The sequence below is a fragment of the Carassius carassius genome, chromosome 3 (genome assembly GCF_963082965.1).
Source record: "Carassius carassius chromosome 3, fCarCar2.1, whole genome shotgun sequence".
Classification (NCBI taxonomy): Eukaryota; Metazoa; Chordata; class Actinopteri; order Cypriniformes; family Cyprinidae; genus Carassius; species Carassius carassius.
Window position 1 is genome coordinate 43,079,448 of NC_081757.1, and position 23,337 is coordinate 43,102,784.

The window sequence follows — 23,337 nt, forward strand, 5'->3', positions numbered from 1 at the left end:
GTGTTATCCAATTTTATTACATTTAAAGTGAATATATTTTAAATTGCAATTTACACATAATTACAAATTTACACACAACACACAAGTTTCAATAGAGATAAAAAACTTTATTTTAGCTTACAATAAATGCATGTCGGAACATGAATTATATTTCAATGATAATAGAAATAATTATGAAATTAAAAATAAAAATTTATTTTAGTCCTACTTCAGTGGGTCAAAATCATTTTAAAGTTCAACTAATTGCATTTAATATAAATTGAAACTATAATCTATTTTCATTAATCTGCAATTAGCATGCAATTAAGAGTACACAATTTAGTTCAGACTTAAGTATATCATTTTAAAATGTTTCCTTTTTTCCAGAAGGGCTGGGCACGCTTCTCAAAGCTGATCTTTCATGTATTTTATTCAGTTCACTGTATAAATTGAATAAATACACTGAATGTGCGAGAGCAAAATAACAGTAATAGACTGTGGAGTTTGAGTGTGTGCGTGTGTTTGTGTGCGAGTGAAATGCAAATGTATTTCTGCGTGTTTATCGTTCTGAAACCTCCACCATTATGGGCTCAATGTCATTTACAAATGTAATTTAGTGTGTTATTTCAAAGCATGTTGATGTATTTTTTTATCGCCTGTGAAGATATGAGCTTACAGTGAATTTGTCTAGATTGTTTACTCGAAGTATACCTGGGATTTTTCTGCTGATTGATGTTTTTGTTAGTGTAAATAACTTCTTACATCAAACACAGCTAGTGATGGCATAAAGATTCTGGCATTAGAATTATGATTCTATACTTTATGTGATACTTTAAATGGCTTTATATGTGTAGTTGTCAAAATATGCAAGACTCGTGGTGCATGATGGTGCATCAAATTATTATTATGTTTTTTAAATTAAAAATATTTCAATAGTGAAATCAATGAGGTCACAAAAACTGCATGCATAGTCAGATAGTTTTAGTTGGAATATAGAATGTCCAAAAGACGTTCATGTCAAAGATCCATAAATTTGCATTGTGTGTGTGTGTGTGTGTGTGATTATGTCATTGATTTATTGTGCAGAAACACTGTCTGAAGATCATGTGATGTATGGGAAATACAAAGATAAATTCACATCAGCAGACTGATGGTTCCTTATGATATGAGTGACAGCTGATTAGATAAATCTCCTCTATAAACACACACACACACACACACACACACACACACACACACACACACACACACACACACATGCTTTTATTACACAGTACTCTGAAGGGAAATATCTCAGAAAATTATTATTTGATGGTCGTTTATGTCCCTTATGGACTTTTTTAAAGTAATGGCCTGAAAAATATGCGCTGCAATTTATGGCTGAATTTTTAATTAAAAATATTGTCTTGTCGTTTGTGGTGATGAATGACATGATCAATATATAGAGCAGCTCAGGAGCATGAAAGTGCAGTGAACTCACACACACACACACACACACACACACACACACACACACACACACACACACACACACACACACTGTCACTTACTTCAACACTGATTAAAATAGCTTGGATTTGATTTTCTTGCTTCTTAAACATTTAGATCGGATGAGTTCAGAGACAAATATTTGCCTTTCTGTGATGTGTTGAGCAGGTTTGCTAGATGTGAAAACCACATACAAATATTAATATTATTGAAATGTCATATAATCTGACCCTGTAGAGCAGGTGTCAGTTCGGCTGTTTGGAGTGAGTCACAATGGCCTGAAAAGTTGTCTAAAACCTAAAGCATGGTGCTGTCAGCTTGCTTATTTGAGCTCAGCACTAAAAATATAAAGGGAAAAATAGTCAAGCTTTAGCTTTTAGACGGATTAAAACACCACCGCTGTATGCCTACCACTGTAAAACCTGCTATTTCTGTTCCATTTAACCCATAAAAACTTATTCTGGTGGTGTAAGTTCATGTATTTAGGTTGATTTAGTGTTATTAACCCTATAAAGTCTACTATATCATGTTTGATCATGATAACCTGCCCAAAACACTCTGATTGACTGTAGAAACACTTCTACTTTTATCAAGTAGAAGCTCTTTTAGTGTAACGGTACAAATATCCAGCCTCAAATCGTGCTTCATGTGTCTTTTTGCTGTTAAATCTTGACTGATTTTTATCAAGTAAATGTCAAAATGAAGTTTTTATTATATGCAGATGAATACTTACTGGACTGAAGCAGCTCGGCTTTACTTGATTCTCCATCAGTCATTTTTAGAGAAATCGCTGAGTCTCAAATCTGATCATCAAGAGCGTTAATTTCTTCATCTCCCAATCGTCATTACATGTTTGGATCATTTAAATCTCATATAACTGAGACATATTATTGGAGATCTAGAGTGACAACTGATATTTAGATCATTTCATGTATCTGCTGTACTGTTAAAGATAAAGATCTCATTGATATACATTATAGGCACTGAATTTGATCTTACTTTTTGGTCATATAAATATCAGTGTTGCAGGCTCAGAATGAAATTGAGCTGATTTATTCCTTCATATTCTCATTATATAATATGGTGTAATATGTTCAGTGGTTATGCCCCACGAGAAGGACACTTGAGTTTACTGATAAATGATTATTAATATTAATTATTAATGGAATGAAACAGCTTCAAGTAAAAATCTTGACCTCTTTCTCCTTTATTCAAAATAATGTGTGATATCATTGTTTTGATAATGTGCAATAATAGATAACATATCTGGTAACATCATAAAAAAAGTGTTTTCTGGCTTCATGACCCTTGAATGTCACACACACTCATTCACTCTTGAGTCGCTCCTACACTTGTTTCCCACAGTACTGTGTGTGTGTGTGTGCGTGTGTGTGTGCGTGTGTGTGTGTGTATGTGTGTGTGTGTGTGTGTGCGTGTGTGTGTGTGTGTGTGTGTGTGTGTGTGTGCGTGTGTGTGCTATGTGTGTGTTTGTGTGTGTGTGCGTGTGTGTGTGTGTGTGTGTGTGTGCGTGTGTGTGCTATGTGTGTGTGTGTGTGTGTGTGCATGTGTGTGTGTGTGCTGTGTGTGCTATGTGTGTGTGTGTGTGTGTGTGTGTGTGTGTGTGTGTGTGTGAAGCAGAGTTGCAGTTCTGGAGCTGTGCTAAAATATGCCATATAATAGCAGCTATGTGAAACGAATGGTTATTTTTGTTGGATTGCAGGTTGTGTTAGGAACTAGAACTTGTAGTGCAAGAATAGAAATTAATGAAATTGTATGGAAGCCAATTTCAGGGAAAGAGAGAGAAAAAAAAACGGTGACTTTTTTCTTTCTTTTTTTCTTCTTTGAGGCAAAACAAGGCTTTCATAAAAGTATTTAAGTAACATTTTAGTGATCATTTGTTCAAATATTGATACAATTTATGTTGTAACCCTTGTGGAAATGTTGCATACTTTTTAACTTTCGTAATATACATAGTAAGTGTGAAGTGAATTTAATGTTTTTGCAACTTAATTCCATGTTAATTGCAATTAGGTTTAGAAGTGTTATAGTTTAAAACACTATTAAATGCAATACGCTGAACTTTAGAGTATTTTTGACCCACTTAAATATGACTCAAGTACATCTTTAGAAGTTATTTCATATTTACTTCTGCTGTCTATTGAAATATGGTGTTTAATAGAAGTTTATGATCAACTAAAATATACTGTAATATCATTTATATTCATAATATACTGTATTTATAATAACACATTTGTAATGACGAAGTTGCAGTGTATTACATTTCAAATAAATTAACTTTGCCCATGATTTCAAAACACTCTACAAAAGATAAGTACTTTACACATCAAAATATGTGTACTTTACAACATTTTACTTTTAATATACTTTTAATTAAAACTTTTAATGTGACATTATTACCAAGGTGTTCCTGAAAGCTTCTCTCTCACTTAAGTTACTTACAGTAAGTGGTCTTTTATTGCATGAATATTATTTTATCTGCAACTATTTTCTTTTATATACTGTTCAAGGTTTGAAGTACACATTAACTACAGTTAAGCACACTTCTGTGTTACACATTCACTCAAAACGACCTTTAGTTATGACCTCATTCACAATACAGCATTGCCAGACAGTAACTCGTTCCTTAAATATTGTTGGTCTTTTCTGTTCTGTTAATGTTTGTCTGAGCTGTGAGTTTAATGGTTAAAGATCTGAATTGCAGCTCAAAGGTTTCAGGTTGGTGTAATGCGGACATGAAAGTTCACAACCCGACCCCCGAGGCCTGACTCCGTCTCACTCTGAAGTATTCCTCAAACACCGATCCAGACAGACTTTGATAAGACTTGCTCTTGTTTCAGACGTGTGTTCGGTCGTGCAGGTGGAGAGTGTTGCAATAGTTGAATCACTCACTCAGATGTCGTCACTGGGAGGTTTGTTTAGTGAACTCAGAGGGTGTTGTCCAGCACACACTTATAATCTTCAACATGTTTGTCAAATCTATGAGTGCTTCCGATAGGATCAGATGCAAGGTCTGTGTGCTCCCTTGAGAAAAGCAGACCTGCTCAGACTTCCTGCTTTATAATAACAGTCTGATAATAGTTTGATAAGGTCTTGAAGGTCTGAAGGCTGAGATATTCATAGCCAAAGATGACAAATTTCAGCATTGAAAGATGCTGTTCAGAAGTGTGTGTGAACCAGCAACCAAATAATATGCATATTTAAAACAAATCTCCTGTAAATATGTATATTATTATATCCCAGTAAATAGACTGCAATTGGTGCTATGATAAAGGATACATCACCATAATTGTTTGTTTTGAAGAAGACCAAAAAAAGAAATAAAGATGTTCTTGAGATTCTCAATTCACAAGCAAGTCTGAGGCTGTTTCTTTAATAATTTTTGACTTACTGAAAAGTACTGTTCCTTTTGTTCAGTATTTTTCCTGAGACCCAGACATCACAGCTCGTGCACACACATGAACGCACACAACGTTTTCCAGACTAACGCTAATGGTTGTTTTTTTAAATTGTAATGTTTTCATTTGTCACATTTTACTATTTAAAATTTTACTTTTAAATTGGTAGTATTGAAGTTTAGTAATTTTATGTAGTAAGTATAATTATATATAAATCTGTGTACTAGTTGTACTATACTTGTGTATTATTACAATACTAGGGACCAAATTAGTCCACTTTTTAGTTTGCAGTGGTATCATTGCAAGTATAAAATTTCAGTATTTTTATAAACTAAACTGTTCGTTTTTTAAAAGTTTAAAACAGTATACTTGTGAGTTTATGCTTTCAGATTTTTTTTGAAACTAAGTTGCTTCACTTTTAGCTTACAACAGTATACTTTAAATGTACTATTTTAGGACTAAATTTGTCAATTTTTTAGTTTACAATAGTATACTTGCAAGTGTGTGATTTTAATATTCTGGGTCTAGGGAAGTGGCATAGGTTTCAGTCCAGAGATCGAGATGTTGTGTGTGTGTGTGTGTCAATAGCTGTTTAACTTCATCCTTATTTAACTGTTTGCTGTAACGAGACACTCGTGTGTAACACTCACCAGATGAGCTGAATCTGTGCGTGTGTGAGAGAGCGAGATCAATTTCAGCTCTTTGTTACAGGGATCAACAGGCAGATCATGTTTCACCGAGAGCTGAGTTCAGCCGTCATTTAATTCAAAAGAGAACGAGAGCGAGAGAGGAAAGCACTGAAAGATGGACGGCGCGAGCGGCTGTGTACCTGTGATGTTAATTGTTTTCCAGTGGTTAATTAATGTCAGCAATCTCCTGGAAGATTCAGATGTTTTACACCTGCAGAGCTCACACATGGCTCTCATTTACACCTGCTTCAGAGAGAGAAAGAGAGACAGGAAGAAAGAGACAGGCAACAGGAAGTGGTCTGGTCGTCATTGTTTAGTTGCTGTTTGTGTTGGGAGTGATTGAGAGAGTTTAATTGAGCCGCAGCATCTGTCTCTCAGATCTCAGAGCGCCTCCATCAGCTCTCCATGGAGTTTCCACAGCGATGGCTTTTATTTCAATTAAATTAACCTAGATCTTTTAAACAAGGATCGGATCACCTTAACGAGATTAACACTGGTCTCTTTCCTCTCACACACACGCACAGGAGAGACACTTCACAAATCAGATCAGCAATGTCTTAATTATTTCTCCCAGACAGCAGAGAGATTCAGCTGAGAGCACTGAACAGACAAATATTGTTTTCTTGAATTGTCTGTCTATATAAATAAATAAGTGAGATGAGATGTTCATCAGGACTATCAGAGCTTCAGTGGCAGATGAAGCTTGTTTGGCTGCGTCTCCTCAATCACTCTTCATAATAAAGAGATTATATTTGCATGGCAAATCAACCTGAGAGAGACTGACTGTGTGTTTGGCAGGTGCTCTATGTGTGTGTGTGTGTGTGTGTGTGTGTGTGTGTGTGTGGTGATAAACCTCAAACCATCTCATTCATTTGAAACGACATGGAAAAATGACTTCCCTGCCTAATTTGTCTTTACCGCATTGGTTATCATGAGTTTAACTAACAGCGTTTTTTTCATGGGTTCGCTTAATTGTAGTGAATGTGCACTTGTAGTGTTCTTCTAATCTTAAAAGGATATATTGTACTATATAAGTACTTGCAGATGGTATAATATTTATTAAGTAAAAGGCTACTTAAGTGACTTAAAGAGAAACAACTTTTATGAATGTTTTTAAACACACTTAAGTACGCTTTTAAAAAGTGACTTTAATGTCAAATTAACCCTTTACTTTAAAGTAAATCATTGTTTTGATCATCTTTTGTCACGTTTTGAAGAAGTACACTTATTTTGATGTGTTGACTAACATTCTAAAGCACATGCAACGCACTTGATTTTTAATAGTGTTAATTGATATATGTTGATATATTTATATTTTGAAAGTAATATATTGCACCATCATTACTAATAAGTAATTACAAATCTATGAAATGTCATACGAGTTGCAACTGAAATGACATTAAATTATTATTATTTGTTTTCATATTTTATAGTTTCCCCTAAATGGATTTTAACCATACTTCAAATACATAAATTATGAAATTGCAAGTAAAGACGTACTTAAGCCTACAGTTAAAAAGTCAAAAACACTTTAAACTTCAGCTAATTGCATTTTATATCAATTTAACCTAAAATGCATTTCCATTTAATTGCAGTAAACATGCAATTAAGTGTCTGAAAACATTAAGTTCATTTCACACTTAAGTATACTCCTTTAAAGTCTATTACTTATTTTTAAAAGTATGTTAAAGTACACTTTCTCAAGGTGTGTCTAAGGCAGTAAGTCAGTCAGTGCACAGCTATATATATATATATCTTTATCTGCACATTAAACAGAAAAAGAAATAGTCGTTTTAACACAGAAACAAATATGCAGGCTTTACGCAACTTTCGAAATGTCATATTTGATGTTTTGAAATGCATGGCAGAAGTGTTGACTCTGGAAAGCGGTGAGCTGTTTGCTTCAGCTTGGAAATGTTAGCATTGTAAAGATCACTGGCCCGTTCATTTCTGAATCGTTAAATGCGTTCACCTTCAGAGACTCCAACTTTAAAACATAAGGTAACCTTTCTGTGTCATTAACTATTCGCACTTAAATGGCGAATGGAGACTGAGAGTTGAATGCGAGGAGTTTAATGGTGTTGTGCTAAACTTTAACCAAACTCTGTTAAGTGACTTTGCTCTCTGAACCTCATCGCTCACTGTTTAGCATAGAGCGGAAATACAGTAACACGGCTCTGTCTGATTGTTAACATGTCTTGTAAAATAATATTAGCCCGCAGTACACACAGGTTTAATGAGCTGTCAGAATCAGCGGGAACGAGGCAGGAATGAGCTCCATTAGTTTGTGGGACGGAGGTTGAGAACGCCACTCTGGGTGCGCTTTAATTGGGTTGATTTTACTCAAGCATTTCAGCAAAGAGAAAAGCTTTCTCAAAGCTTTTAAAGGGATGGTTTGCCTAGAAATGAAAACCTTACCTCACCCATTAGTCGCTCCAAACATCTATTTTGTTCATGGGTAGAAAATTTGGAAAGTTCTGCAGTATTTCTGAGCCGTTCTTTTTCAGTGAAAGTTGAGGGTCATTTAAAAAAGTCAAATAGGGCTGTTGATTAGGAAAAAAATTGTGAACGTGTTTTTTAAAATGTGATTTGAATCAAAGTTCCAGGTTTGCTGTGGTTCTTTTTATGGCAACATAATATACAACAACAACTGTTATTATTATTATTATTAGTTGTTGTAGTAGTAGTATTGGTATTATTATTAACAACAACAACAATAATAATCATAATTTCATAATTTTCTAATTTTAAACGTTGGAAAACTTTAAAGTGACTCTGATAATCTGATAATCTCTTATGTCATAGTGCAGCCCTGTTGTCAAGGCCAAAAAATGAGCAAACAAACCCAAAAACCTGTGCCAACTCATGCACATTATATCATTTTAAAATCCTACACTGCTTTTAGGGTATAAATCACAATCTGCTATTTTGTTCGCCTGCCCAAGGTGCTCGGTGAAAGCAAAGCATGCTGGGATATTTTCCCACAGGTTCCATCTCTCCTGGTCCACCAACATCGGTTTGATCATTATTCCTTACATGTGCTACTTGGCACAAGGACAACATTTTGCATAATTTATGCGTGACTGTCATTTTTTATTTTTTAAGTGACCCTGGCCTAGCCCTTTTGAATATTAGCTTAAACACGTGCACAAACACACACATCTCTGCAGAGATCCGGCCGAGAGAAAAGTTGTTTATAAGTTTATAAGCATGTCTTATTATGCATCGGCTGAGCATGAGGGTTAATACACTGCTGCTCGTCTCTCTTCTCACTCCGAAACCGTGAGATTTACAATCTTCCCATAGATGAAAAGATGAGAATATTACTCAATAAAAGCCTCTGAGTGGAGAGAGCCGCATTCATCCACGGCTGGCTTTGAATGTGAATGGAGGAGCAGACCATCAAAGGACCGACGGAGAAAGACAGATAAGAGCCAAAGAAATGGAATAAGAGATATGCTGCATGCTTTTTTCTTGCTGTTTGTGAATAAATGCAGGTAAAATAACTCCTTTTGAAGCGCACCTCTCCTCCCTCTGCTACTATCTATTGCATTTTCAGAGTCTTTCTGTGTGCGAGACCAACTTCCAGTTACCGTGACCAGCAACCAATCTGTTTTTGTCCATTTTTTCACCAAGAAATAGCAGTTCTAGAATTTTTCACAGCGTCTTGAAGGGATATTTCACCCAAAAATACAAAGTCTGACATCATTCATTCACGCTTACGTCGTTCCAAACCTATATAGGTTTCTTTCTTACACTGAATACAAAGGAAGATATTTTGAAGAATGTTGTTGACGGTAGCCATTGACTTCTATAGTAATTTTTTCCATGCAGGTTTGGAACAACATAAGGGTGAGGGACTGATGAATTTTACATTTTTGGGTGAACCGTCCCTGTAAGTCAGATTGGCTGTAATTCGACACCGACCAATCACGGATCTCATCATGTTTGTTATATTCACATCATATCAACCTCTTTTGCTATATTTGGAATAATTATTTAAATTCTGATCCTCTTTTCCTATGTTTCTTTTTATTTTATAGATGAATAATGAAATAAATAATACTTTTATTCAGCAAGGACACATTAAATTGACCAAAAGTGACAGTAAAGACATTGATAATGGCACAAAAGATTTCTATTTCAAATAAATGCAGTTCTTTTTCCGCAAAAATATTGTGCAGCATATAAGAATCAGAAATGTTTCTTGAGCAGTAAATCATCTTTTGTTCTTTGAACATTTTAATTTCCACGAAGTTGACGCTTTTGTAATTAGAAATCATCTCATTGGCTTTTGAATGTGCTGAACAATAGACAATGCTTTCCTTCATTGTGAATTTCTCTCCCTCTCTCTCCTTTCTCTCTCTGTCGCTGTGATTAATGGCTGCACTTTCCTCAGTCGGCGTCCACAGAATATTTTTCCGTTAGATGGAATCACGATGGTTGAAACAGTTTCACAGCGGCACAGATAAAATCTCCCTTTATGATCAGAGATCTGACTGTATGTTTGCCTCATAATTCTGTTATTATTCAGTGTGTGTGTGTGTGTGTGTGTGTGTGTTCGCTGTCCAAACCCTGATGCAAATGCACAAAACTCACCAATTATTTCTCCTAAAAAAAATGATCATTTGCATATTCATAACACAATAAATACAGAAACAAATCGAAGCCCTCATGAAATCTCATATTGGCCCATGATCTTTCTTAATACGTGTTCCTGGTTTTATTGTGTGCGATACATCATTGCATGTTGTTATTATAGTATAAAAAGATGTTTGTCTTTGTAATCTTTCATTAAAATATAATTACTCGCTCTCCTTCTGAAACAAATTTCCTCTCGACGGATGTAGAGAAAGGTTATCCAATGGCCAAATATTAATTTAAGCACTATTTTAGGCTACTTTTTTTAAGTGCAATGTGTTGTTTCTGAAAGCTTGCCATGCTATAATGGCTTTCTGGCATGAAATGCCTACTTTTCACAATCTCAGTGTGTGAATTCAAGTCCCACCCTACATTTTTTCTTGTTCATTATCCTGTTTAACTATAAAATGCATCACATTCTGGAAATAAAATGGGTTGTGAATGCTGCTTTATCTTGACTTTAATTAACAAACAAGCGGCAAATAATAGATAGTTGTACTTGTGTCTTTCTCTCTCTCTCTCTCTCTCTCTCTGTCTCTCTCTTTCTCTCTCTCTCTCTCTCTCTGTCTCTCTCTTTCTCTCTCTCTCTCTCTCTCTCTCTCTCTCTCTGTGTTAATATTTGTCTCAAGCGTCCAAAATGTCGTTTCTGCACTGGACTGCATTCTGCTCCATAATTACACCCTCTGAAAATATCAGTGCAACGGCTAATTGGTGCGGTCTGAGTCATTCAGCCTGTGTGTGTGTGTGTGTGTGTGTGAGCAATCAGCGATGGTAATTTGTCTGGTTTTGGATCAGTTTGGATTCAGTGTCTGACAGATGAAACATGCATGGTTTCCCAGGCACTAAACAGGGATATTAAAGCTGAATCCAGTGTTTGTGGTAGACTTTTCCTGGTGAAATGCATTCGAACTGGTCAGTTTTGAAAGGCAAATATGCAGCTTTTGCTGATTTGTGTAGTGGATATGGCTGGATGAATGATGGAAGTGTACATTTTTACATATCTCATGTTTAAAAGTTTAATATTTGACTGTTTTGCTGTATTTTTGAAAAAAAAAAAGCAGCCTTGGTGAGCAGAAGAAAAATCTTATTAATCTTAAACTTTTAATTGCTATTCCTTCGAAATCTAGATGATGTTTGGTTCTGTCAGGACCTTCTCAATCCTTGAAGTTTATTTTTCACACTTGTGTTCATGAGCTCAAACACGTTCAGTTTACTATATTGGCAGGTCTCAAAACGAGACGCTTTTCTTTGTTTTCTTTCTCAAAGATGTGGGCAGATCTTTCAGAAGTTCTTTTGTACTTTGTAAACAACTTCTTTCAAATTATCCAATGATCATTATATTTTTATTTTAAAGTACAGTTTAAAAACTCTCCTTGTTATTTGGCACAAAATCATGTTTGTGCCCTACTTTTTCTGCACCTCGCTAAACTTTAATAACCTTTAATAACCCTTTTATTTTAGTGCCAATAAACACAGTATTAAGAGTGTTTTTCATGTTAGCATGCTACTTACAATAAAAACATGCTCAAATCTAAGAATTATAAAAAAAATGGTCCCTGCGTGATGTTTCTTGGTTATCTGAGTCCTGCATAGATGTAAATTATTACTTAATGAAGTACATTTATTTCGTGTTATTTACATGTCCCCAAAATAAGATTTCAAGAGATTTTCTCAGGTTTATCTCACTTTTGTGTACAAATTTGTCCCGAAAATATGGTTAAGCTACTTGTCCTGAATATATCTCTTTACCACCTCTGTTTTAAAGTGGTTGTCAGTATATTATAAAGGTATATATGTGGCACATCTACAACTAGTCATAATAAATTGTGGAAAAGCGCCCTGTTTCCTGATTGACACGCGGCTGGTGTTGAACTGATTGTGAGCTTGAACGCTGATTTGAATGGCTGTGTGTTTCTAGAGGAATTGTTTTGACTTTCTATCCACAATGAAAAAATCATGCAAAGCGAAGGAACAAAGTGCAAATCCAGTGCATCTGTGTTTTCACTCTTCTGAGATAAGCGTGTGTGATTCTTGAGTAAGTGCATGTGTTTATTAGTTTCGAATCCTTGAATTATGAATTATACTTGCATTTCCTGAACAAATCAGCAGTGCTTTATTTGATACATAAAGGTGTATGTATATATATATATATATATATATATATATATATATATATATATATATATATATATTCTTTTATGCCAAAAATTATTTGTATATTAAGTAAAGATATTCCATGAAGATATTTTGTAAATTTCCTACTGTAAATATATAAAAACTTAATTTTTGATTAGTAATATGCATGGTTAAGAATTCACAATTTTTTCAAAGAGATGTATCTCAGCCAAATATTGTCCTATCATAACAAACCATTCATCAATGGAAAGCTATTTATTCAGCTTTTAGATGACGTATACACCTCCATTTTGAGAAATTGACCCTTATGACATATCATCGTCCAGCTCAAATCTGCTAAATGCAACTTTAAGGCATGAAGCAATTAAAAAATTCCAAACATTTACATCAAAGTTGCTTTGAGACTATGTTTGATTTGACTTCTTTGCAAGACAACTAGATTTGGGTACATTTAAATATCAGGTTTTTAATTTTTGCAAAAGAAGTGCCACATAATCATTTTAATGCACATCTTTCAAAGATGAATGCAAAATGTGTTCTTTTTCTGCAGAAGATGTTCTTGCTAATGCAAAAACCAAAGCTGTTTGGTTACCAGCATTCTTCAAAATGTCTGCTTTCTTGTCTTCAGAAAGAAAGGTGTCAGTAAATAGTGATTTTTAGCTGAACTATTTCTTTAACCCTGAGGTTTAGTGCTATTTAAGTCACTGTAGGCGACAGTAACCTGTTTGAGGAATATGAATAGCGCTGGGCCTTCGAAAGACTGTAAGGATTGAGCGGGATTGAGGTTATTCTCGCGGTGGAAGCGTTACATTCAGCTCCATCAGATAACGGCGGGATCGTGTTTCTCTGTGTGTGTTTGTGTGAGTGAAGCTCTTGCTAATGAAAGCTTGTGTTGCTCCACACGGATCACTATTAAAGGACAACCACACACACCTTGATCGTTATCATGATATGGACTCTGTCCTACATACACACACACACACAAATGTGCAGATAACACACTTTTGAAGACGTGTGGATGAGAGCGCTGCGCCTGACAATCTTCTGTCTGTGCAGTTTGACGAACATCCTGATATCATAACGAAGAAGAGGATAGCATTATTATAATAATGAAATGTTTTACAAGAAAACTGGATCTTTTATTATTACTTTTTAAAGTTTTGGTTAAATCTTGTTTTTTTCTAAGGAAAATATTTTAGATTTTTAAAACAAAAAGTGGTGTGGACAAAACAAACAAAAACATTTTGTTAAATTTTATTTGATAGTTAAAGCCCATGGTGTAAAATTTAATTGTACCCTTTTACCATGTTGAAAATAGTGTATAAAAAAGGGGTATTTTTGGGGCCTGGAGAAGTTTTGACATGCCCTGACTTTTGTGCTTTTTCAGTTGCTTATAACTGAAAACACTGTATTCAGTACAAACTGGGCTATAATAATATGTAAATGCATGATTGTGTTTTTGAGAAAACAATGTTTATGCGTGGTTAGGTGAAGTCACTGAAATAAGGTCATAAAACACATACAGAACATTTGTTCATAAGACTGTCAAACCTGGAGCTTGTAGCCTAGAATATTTGCTTCAAAATGATGTGAAAATCATCCTGTTTATCCACTCACAGAAAACAGTATATTGATAAAACATTTCTAAGACACTTTTTGTTTGAAAAAAGGGCATGTGTGAGTAGGCGTGATTGACCATGAATATTAGTGTGATTTACACCTGAGAAGACAAAGACCTGCATAAAGACCCGCATAATGAGCTGCATAATGAGCCGCATAATGAGCCGCATAATAAGCCGTTCAGTCAGCTGTGTCACTGAGGACAAAATAAATGTATAGATTTTTATGTTTGTAGTTTATTTAATATATACTTAATTATCCCACAAAATAACTTGAGATTCACCTGCGAGTGCAGTTGAACAGTTTATTAGGAACAATCAATTTTAGCTTTGATCACAGGAATAAATACAATTGTAAAATATAATCAAATAGAAAGCAGTTGTTTTAAATACTAAAAAAAATATTTCACAATATCACTGCTTTAGCAAATAAAACTTTGTGTATTTTGAAAAGTGGACTCTTAACAAAAACATGAAAAATCTTGGACGTTGTTGGAGCTTTATACTGGTATTGTGTCATATTGAAATATATAAATGGCCATCACATACCTGGCATTTACAAAGTGTTTATTGTTTATGTGCTCTTAAATACCATTATTTTTTTGTTTGTTTGACTGAAATATATAAAAAACAATCTAGACATAAATGTAAAAAAAAGACAAAAACACATTAAATTTAAAATGAAATACTTAGAAAAATAATAGCTAATTCAGTATATTAATAAATACTATAATTGTATGCGAATAATACTGAGATAACACTAGGTTGATACATTTCTTTAAAGATTTGACCTTTTCTTCTTTTCAAATAGATTCTTATTTGTCATAAAAAAAAAAAATCAATTGATTGAAAAATTCTTGATTTCAGTGACATTTCTTGACATGTTTGTGTGTAACAAGCATTATGATGTCTGCAGGTGATCTCATACATCCTCTTACGGTTCTTAAATATCTGAGACCATCACAAAACCATTAATAGCATTAATTAGGGAGTTCTGTGTGTGTTTATTGGAGTGAGTCGGTATCTTCTCTCTCCAGACTTGTGTTTGAGCAGATGTAAACACTGGCGAGTTTGAGACCTTAGTTAAAACGTTTCCTGTGGTGGTTTTAAGTTGACGAAGATCCAAAGCCAGTTTGTGAGTTAATGAGCAAGTTTCTGACCCGATACCAAACTTTATTTGAATCACAAAAATCTGACGACAGGGAATCATGGGGCAAAAAAGCCCAACGGAAAACCAACGTTAACATTTTTTTGAAAAGCACAGAACACATGTTGAAATGGTCAAGCTATGATTTCAAAGACAACAGAAGCACGAAGTGACTAAAACATAATCATATTTTTGAGAGTTGAGTAAATGGAGAATTTTTCTGGCGAACCCATGTTATTTTATAATAATAATAATAATAATAATAATAATAATAATAATAATAATAATAATATTATTATTATTTTATACATTACCAATATAATGTTGTATTAATGCTTTGAGTTAGCTTTTATTTTCATTTTAATATTTAGTGTATTAAAAAACAGTTTTTTTATATATAATTGAAAATATAGAAATAAAATAAAACAGAAAAAATAGAAATGGTGCCTTTTCACAATATTATTTCAATTTCAATTACTATTATATTTTTTATTTATACTTTACTAAATAATGAATGTATACATGTACTCTTAATCAAATAAAGCTAAAGAGAAGAATAAAAACAAGTGTATACATCATTGTAGTACTGTATTTATTAATACTTTGAATTTATTTTTACATTTTCAGTTTTAATTTTAATTGCAATATTTGTGCTTTTGTCATTTTAAATGCGTTATTATTATTAAAGGCTTGGCTTGATTTGTTTTCTGGTTTTAGCTAATTTTAAGCAAAACTTAATATCAGTTAGTTGCCAAGATACCATTTCTAATTTAATGTAAAGTGTGTGTTAGTAAATATATATATATATATATAAATTTTTTCAAGTAATATTTTTAATACTTTTTGATTTTATCAACAATAAAAAAATAATAATGAAAAAAAACCTCTTCAAATATGGTCAAATAATCTGTATATGGAGTCTTCAGTCTTCATAGCTGTCCCGGCAGTAGAAACTTGAATCCAGCTCTTCTTCAGTGTTACTTTAGTTCAGTCTGAAGAATCTGTAAACATCAGCACCTATTCATATCCACTGCAGCGTTCCGGCATTCCAGATCCTTTATCAGCCGGATCCCGAGAGCCACGAAACAACGGGACTGCACAGGAAAAACAGAGAGCGAGAGAGGTTAACCACGGTTGATCTGAAAGGTCTCACAATGCACTTCCACATGACTTCAGATCTGTAAAAGTGTTGATGTGTGTTCTGCATCTGTGCTTTATGCCTGTATGATCATTATTTGGTGTTATTTCCCAATTAACGCTAAAGCAGTGGTGCAAAGCATCATGGGACACACGTCTCAGTTTCCACACAGATACTGTATGTGGAGTTATTTAGTCTTTCGTTGCCTGCAGGGGAACGTGTTGACTTGATTTAATGGTTTGTTTTTGAGTGAAAATGTCCTTGTCAGGTGACCTTTGACCTGGGAGGTCCGTCACTGTCATCAGCGATCGCTCGCTCATCTTCTGGGAAACAATGTCAAATACTGTGTGTTTCAAACACACATTAGACCTGCAGTGCTGGTTTTGTGATACACTGATGGTATCAAGCGCATTTATACTATGATAAATTACACTCAGGTACTGCCGTATTCTTAACAGCACTTTACTGCTTTAATAGGTTACCTTACTGTGCTTTTTACTGAGCTGCTGCTCTGCATTGCTTTAAATAGAGATGTTTAAGCCTTGATTTCATCATTGTAATGAATAAATAATAGCGATAGTGATACAATAATAAATCAACAGATTTTTAGGCCATTTTACTATAAATAAAACTATTACAGATCTATTTCAAAGCTTTGGTTAACAGAAATAAAGCTGAAAAAAAATGTAAATATTAGATGATAAAATAAAATATAACTTTCAGTTAGTTGGGCAACATTTCTTATTTCCTTTTTAAGTATGAAATAAATCAAAATGAAATAAATGAAAGTTAGAAATAAAAAATACAAAAACTAATAAAAATGACAAAAACACAACAGAATTACTAAAACTTTAAATAATAAATAATATGAAAATGAATTCACACAAAAAGTGCAAATATTAATTCTGTTGTATTATCTATTAATACAAATCTTTAACAATGTTTAGATAATAGCACTGATTTGAGATTACATGCATTGGCCAATACTTTACTCTTGTGTTTTTTGGCCTATAAAGTTAGTTGACATGGCAATATTTCAACAAGGAAGTACTAACATAACACACACACACACACACACACACACACACACACACACACACACACACACACACACACACACACACACACACATACACACATGATAGATAGATAGATAGATAGATAGATAGATAGATAGATAGATAGATAGATAGATAGATAGATAGATAGATAGTTTTTAGTGAGTAAATGTTGTGTAAAAGTAGTTTTGATTTCTGACTAATAAAAATCCTGTATTCACTGATCACTAAATCAGTACTGTTTCTTCTCTTTCTGTGTTCATAGGTGACTTAATAATTGTTGGACAGAAAGAACCACTGAGCTCCAAATCTTGAGTGAACTTGCTTCTTTCTCACTCAAACAATCTGCTGGAAGGGGAGGAGCCACACTCAAGCCAGCCAATCCAGAATGAGGGGCGGGGCCATGGGTTTTTTACAAGTGCTGCTATTGGCCAGTGTGCTGGAGCCTGCGACTCTGGGTGAGTCTAAGACTTTCATTGCTTTTCTTGTGTTTCCAGTGGCTTCTTAGAAGCATTTTATATCCAAAATCTGAAAATATGTAAAAAAAAAAAAAAAAAAAAAAAGAAAGTGTTTTAGCAAACACCAAATGAAGAGATACAATATGTAAATGCAATATCTGGTGCAAATCATATGTTGTTAAACAGCATTACCCTCTAATGAGCAAATAATGACACCTTTTGGGGAAAACAGTAAAATTTTGCAAATAAATTAAATGTCTTCTGTAATGGTGCCTTAAAACTGGTCTAAAATAAGCTGTTTAAAGTGTCAGCTTGATTATGTTGTCTGCTTATTTTTACGGCCCTCAGTAGTGCACCTTGAAATGTGGTCATCTTACTGCATTATTGGAACAGTATAAACCCTGAAGTTGATTCGGCGAAACCAGCTTCGCTCTTCTGAACAGAAAATTACCATAATGGGCGATTAGAGGTGCTGCCATCATTTGAGAGGATATTTGGCCACAGATGTTGGACAGAGAGGAACGTAATTGTAGATCAGGGAGAAATAAAGCAGAGCAGGAGAAGTAGGAAAGAGGGATTTAGAGAGAAAATGAGACATAGAGATGTCTAATAGCATGAGGTCAATCATTATTTATTTACCATTTGTTTGTGGGTATCCATGTAATAAGGCTCATCTAATTAAACGAGCTAATGAGCTGCATTGTTCTGTTTTCCATTTGACATGCAAAAGTCGGAAAAACACAAATTCCCCTGAATGCTCTGACAAATAGACTTTTAAAACAAATAGACTAAAGCACACACACATCCAGGATTTGACCGTCTGCAGCTCTGAACTGCTGTAAAGACAAAAAGAAACAGCGCTCATGTTTTAAAGGCTGTAGATACTGAAACTTACTGCTGTAATTAAATTACCTGTGGGATATTGATGTCTACAGTGCTTTATTGTTTATAATGTACATTTTTATGTGAAATTTGAAGGACAAATTGGTGTGCTGCAAGACTGAAAGTCTCTCTTTAGAAGTTAAAATGTCCTTAGAAAAGCAGACAATAAATGTCATGTCAGATTGTATTTATTGATAATATTCTTACTCTAATTAAAAAAAAAAGATAAATGTTTCTTGAGCATTAGAATGATTTCTGAAGGATCGCATGACACTGAAGACTGGAGTATTGATGCTGGAATAGAAATAGATTACATTTTACAATATATTCACATAGAAAACTGTTACTTGAAATTGCAAAAATATTTCACAGTATTACTGTTTTACTGTATTTTAATCAAATAAATGTAAATAAAATGTAAAATGTAAAAAAAAAAAATAATTAAAAAACGTAATTATTCTAAATCTAATTCTTTTGATCTGTACCCTAGTGCAAAATATATAGACTACAATTTATTTGAAATACATTTATCTCATGTTAGGTATACTATGGATACATTTACATATTTATGTATTTAATAAAAATACCTTGCAATTTAACTTTTAGTATACTATACTGGTATACATAAATTCTGCTAAATTTGTGCTTAATGCCCTTTAATTGTGTGAAAGTAGTGTTGAAGATAAACGTAAAGTATATTTTAGTAAAGTACATTTTATTGTGCTAAAGAGGATTATTGCATGCATATTTTAAATAACTTGCATTTAAAAGACCTTTATTATTCAAAGATCACACAATCCTCATCAATAATGACAATAAAACACATTTTAGGCTTAAAACTAAGAAATGTGCAAGTAGAACTCCAATTAAAGATTAATTATAATTTTTATATCAGTTAGTCTCGAGTGATATGAAATCCTCTCTTTGTAAAATATAGTCAAGTTCTTTTGTAGGTTTTGTAGATGAATAAGCTTGAATGTGTCTAGAAAATACAATATTAGAATTATTATAAATGTAGCCGATCTGACTCGAACCAGACAAATTAAAGAGTCGATCAGGGCTGTGGTTGAAACACGAGCCGAATTCCTCAGTAAGGCAACAGGAAGTCATAAAACATTCTGTGCCACAAGTCCCAAGCAAGATAACCAACCAACCAACCAACCAACGCTTTCACAGAACAGCTTTCAACATTAAGACCACTAGAACAATTATTGACAATTTCAATTCGGAGAAAAGATTGTCAAATTTGGGGCAAGTGAGATGCAACGTCGGACATCACATGTAAACCCATGAGAGTTATACACAATATCCTTAAACACTTCCCCCACCTAGCAGTACCAGATTGAAATTTGAACCTCTGGTCTCCACAGAAATCTTTGTCAAAAGATAATGACACAGAAACTGTCTTTTCTACATATATATGGACCAAGATGAACTCAAAAAGACTTATAAATGAATATCAGTCCATCGCTTCACTCCATATTCATTTATGTGTAACCCACACATTTGACTATCATGTTATAATCACTTATTGTGTATGTCTTTTAATAACTATTGGATAGCTTAAAGATACATATTCGTGTTTAGTGTGTACGTGTTCGAATCTGTTTGCTTGAAACAGTCATGACCATCAGTTAGTTGTCAAATGTATCATATTCTTGTTATAGGAATCATGTCCAAAATTAGACCCTGCAAGAGCAGGAAAAGTTCAGACCATGTGCTTGATAAGATAACATATGATTTATGATACCCCCGAGCCAAGACAATATCTGATTGGTCAAGACAACATTTGAGGTGTGGCCAACAGGCCAGTTTAAATACTCAGGACACCATAAAATTTGGCTTTTAGCCTCTAGCTTTGCTCTACTATTAGTCATGTATGCTTTTAGTTTTTAGCTATGCTTCTGCTATTAGTCATGCCTGCTTTTACTTTTAGCTTTGCTTCTTAGCTTTAGCTTTTAGCCATGCTATTAGTCATCACTGTTCTTTGAGCGCGGTTCCAGCGTGCTTCGGCCTGCACGCCTGCTGCTAATTAGCCACGATGAGAAGAAACACCACCTAATCTCGTCAAACTTTACTTCTTTTTCTTTTCCGTTTGAAAGTTTCGTGTTCTGAGTTAAGTTTTTGTAATGCCATGTGTGACCTCGACTGCCCATTCAACTTCAACCAGCCACACAACTCTGCGTCTTCAGCCAACGCCCAACCACGGGCTTCCCAAAACGTCACTTCAGCGACTACTGAACTTCCAGCCAATCAGCGACATCGGAAACCCCCTTTCGATGACAACAAAGGGAACACAGGCAATGTACCTTCAGACATTTGTACTGGTGTATCTAATATAATTTTAACCTCATTTAGGAACTCAATGCGAGGGTTAATTAAGTGATTGATGGTTGTTCATGTCTATGCAATTTCACGTATTGCTGTAAACTTGGGATTCCACATTTCCATTCTCTTAAACTGATCTTTCCCTAACTTTCGATCTTCCTGCAACTTGTGTGAATGTGTGAGTGCGTGCGTTTATGTGGGGGTCCACGGGACCTTCTCCGGCTGCCCCTTCCTGGTCAGGTCTGTCAGGGGAGAAGCTAAGGAGGAGAAGCTAGGGATAAAGCAGCGGTAGTACCCCAACAACCCCAAAAAGGCCCGTACCTGTGTCTTGGACGTGGGCCGCAGCGTGGAGAGGATAGCTGCCACCTTCTTCTCTTGAGGTTTAATGAGGCCGTGACCCACCTGGTACCCCAAGTACTTCACTTCGGCGAGGGCCAGATGACACTTCCGGGGGTTGGCGGTCAGGCCAGCCCGGCGTAGTTCCATTAGCACCCTCTGCAGCCGCTCCAGATGGTCCTCCCAAGTCTCCGAATGGATGATGACGTTGTCGAGGTAGGCCGCCGCATACGCCTGATGTGGCCGGAGGAGGACGTCCATTAACCGTTGGAAAGTGGCTGGGGCCCCGTGTAGGCTGAAAGGAAGGACCCGGTACTGCCACTGGCCACTTGGGGTAGAGAAGGCCGTCCTCGGTTTGTCCTGTTCCGTTAAGAGGACCTGCCAGTAGCCCTTGGTAAGGTCGAGAGTGGAGATGAACCGGGCCCTTCCCAAACAGTCCAACAACTCGTCGAGGCGGGGCATTGGGTAACAATCAAATTCGGAGACTTCGTTCAGGCGGCGGAAGTCGTTACAGAAGCGGAGGGTGCCGTCGGGCTTCGGAACCATGACGATGGGGCTGGACCATGGGCTGCGCAATGGTTCAATTACCCCTAACCTCAGCATCTCCTGTACCTCGTCCTCGATGGTGTGTCGCCGAGCCTCTGGGACACTGTAGGGCCACTGCCGGACGATGGTCCCCGGTGGTGTGCAGACGTCGTGCTCCAAGACGTGGGTCCGCCCAGGCTGGGGGGAGAACACATCTGGAAACTGACTGACCAGGTGTTGCAGCTCCGATTTCTGGAAGCGGTCAACCACAACGTGCTCCGCTACCTGGTGTACGGTGGGACCCCCAGCCAGCAACCAGTGTTGGGCCAGACGGGAGAGGCTAACGTCTTGAGACTGGGCTGGCTGCCGCGGGTCAAAAATCCACTCGTTGAATAGCTGGGCGGCGCTGATTGGAGACAGCCCCATCCGGCCCAGGATCTCCTTCCGTAAGTCCTTGTAGGAGGTGCTTTGTTTCGGGGGAAGCACGAAGTACGCTCGCTGAGCCTCTCCCGTGAGCAGTGGGGCAACGATGCGCGCCCATTACTCCTTGGGCCACGCCTCCCACGTGGTCACGGTCTCGAAAGTCTGGAGATACATCGTTACGTCATCGCGCCCTGTCATCCTGGGTATTTACTGCATTGCCTGGACACGGGGGTCAGGTAGTGGAGTTCGTGGGGCTGTGGGGAGACGGAGCACGGCCAGCTCACGTTCCGTTTTCCCCTGCCGGGAGGCCATGTGCTCCATAATTTGCTGCTGGCGGATGCTCACCTCGGTGAGGTGCTTCAACAGCTCTTCCATCGTTGGGGGAGGAGCGCCACCTGGGGAACCAGAGAAAACACGTGAGGCAAGGAGCGTGAAAAAAAACAAAAACAATACAAACCAGTCCAACAGTAGAAACGCCATGTGGGATGGGGTCTTCTGTGTCCTCTTCACTGTCCTGCCCGCATTCTCCACCAGTGTGGCAGGGTGAAGTAGGACACTACTCGAGGATGAAGTTAAGTTCCCCGAAGGGTGGATTTTATTAAGGAAAGGGTGGTGAAAAGGCGTTGTTGTGAGGCGGCTTGGTGCTTGGTGCTCGGTGCTCGGCTTCCTTGTTAGGGGTGTGCTGGTGCAGTGTGGGTTCGTGCTCTCCCGTGTGCATTGGGGCTGGCGGTTACACGCTGCTCTCTGTGGGCACAACGAAAGAAAGGGTTAGCCGAATCTTGACGAGACATGTCTCACCTCTGTGTTCGCTTGCGGGGTTTAAGTGAGCAGCGCTTGTTGGTGGGCAGGTGTGGCCACTCAGCCCGTGATGAGCAGGTGCAGGTGTGCCTGCTCGGTTTCCAGGGCGATGCTGATGAGATCTCGGGACACATATATATATATATATATATAATATTTCTAAATTACAAATATAAATACATTCCACTGAGTTTAAAAAAGCATCCAAATTAGCAGTTTAAGCTTAAAACAAGAAGAAGAAGAAAAAGATCTGCCACTGGGTAAGGAAAATAAACT

At 36.2% G+C, this 23,337-nt stretch overlaps 1 protein-coding gene across 10 annotated transcripts in view; it reads left to right on the forward strand.

Moving 5' to 3' along the window:
- Nucleotides 1–23,337, forward strand: part of LOC132127567 (adhesion G protein-coupled receptor L3-like) — a 267,112-nt gene that overhangs the window by 62,173 nt on the left and 181,602 nt on the right. For 9 of the 10 annotated variants that reach the window (XM_059539496.1, XM_059539511.1, XM_059539551.1 and 6 more), the window contains exons 1-2: nucleotides 4,104–4,209; nucleotides 17,577–17,769. In XM_059539496.1, the coding sequence (XP_059395479.1) occupies nucleotides 17,700–17,769 (70 nt within the window). In that variant the 5' untranslated portion in view covers nucleotides 4,104–4,209; nucleotides 17,577–17,699. Of the gene's footprint in view, nucleotides 1–4,103; nucleotides 4,210–17,576; nucleotides 17,770–23,337 lie in introns of those variants that run through there. The other variant, XM_059539490.1, reaches the window with a different exon arrangement.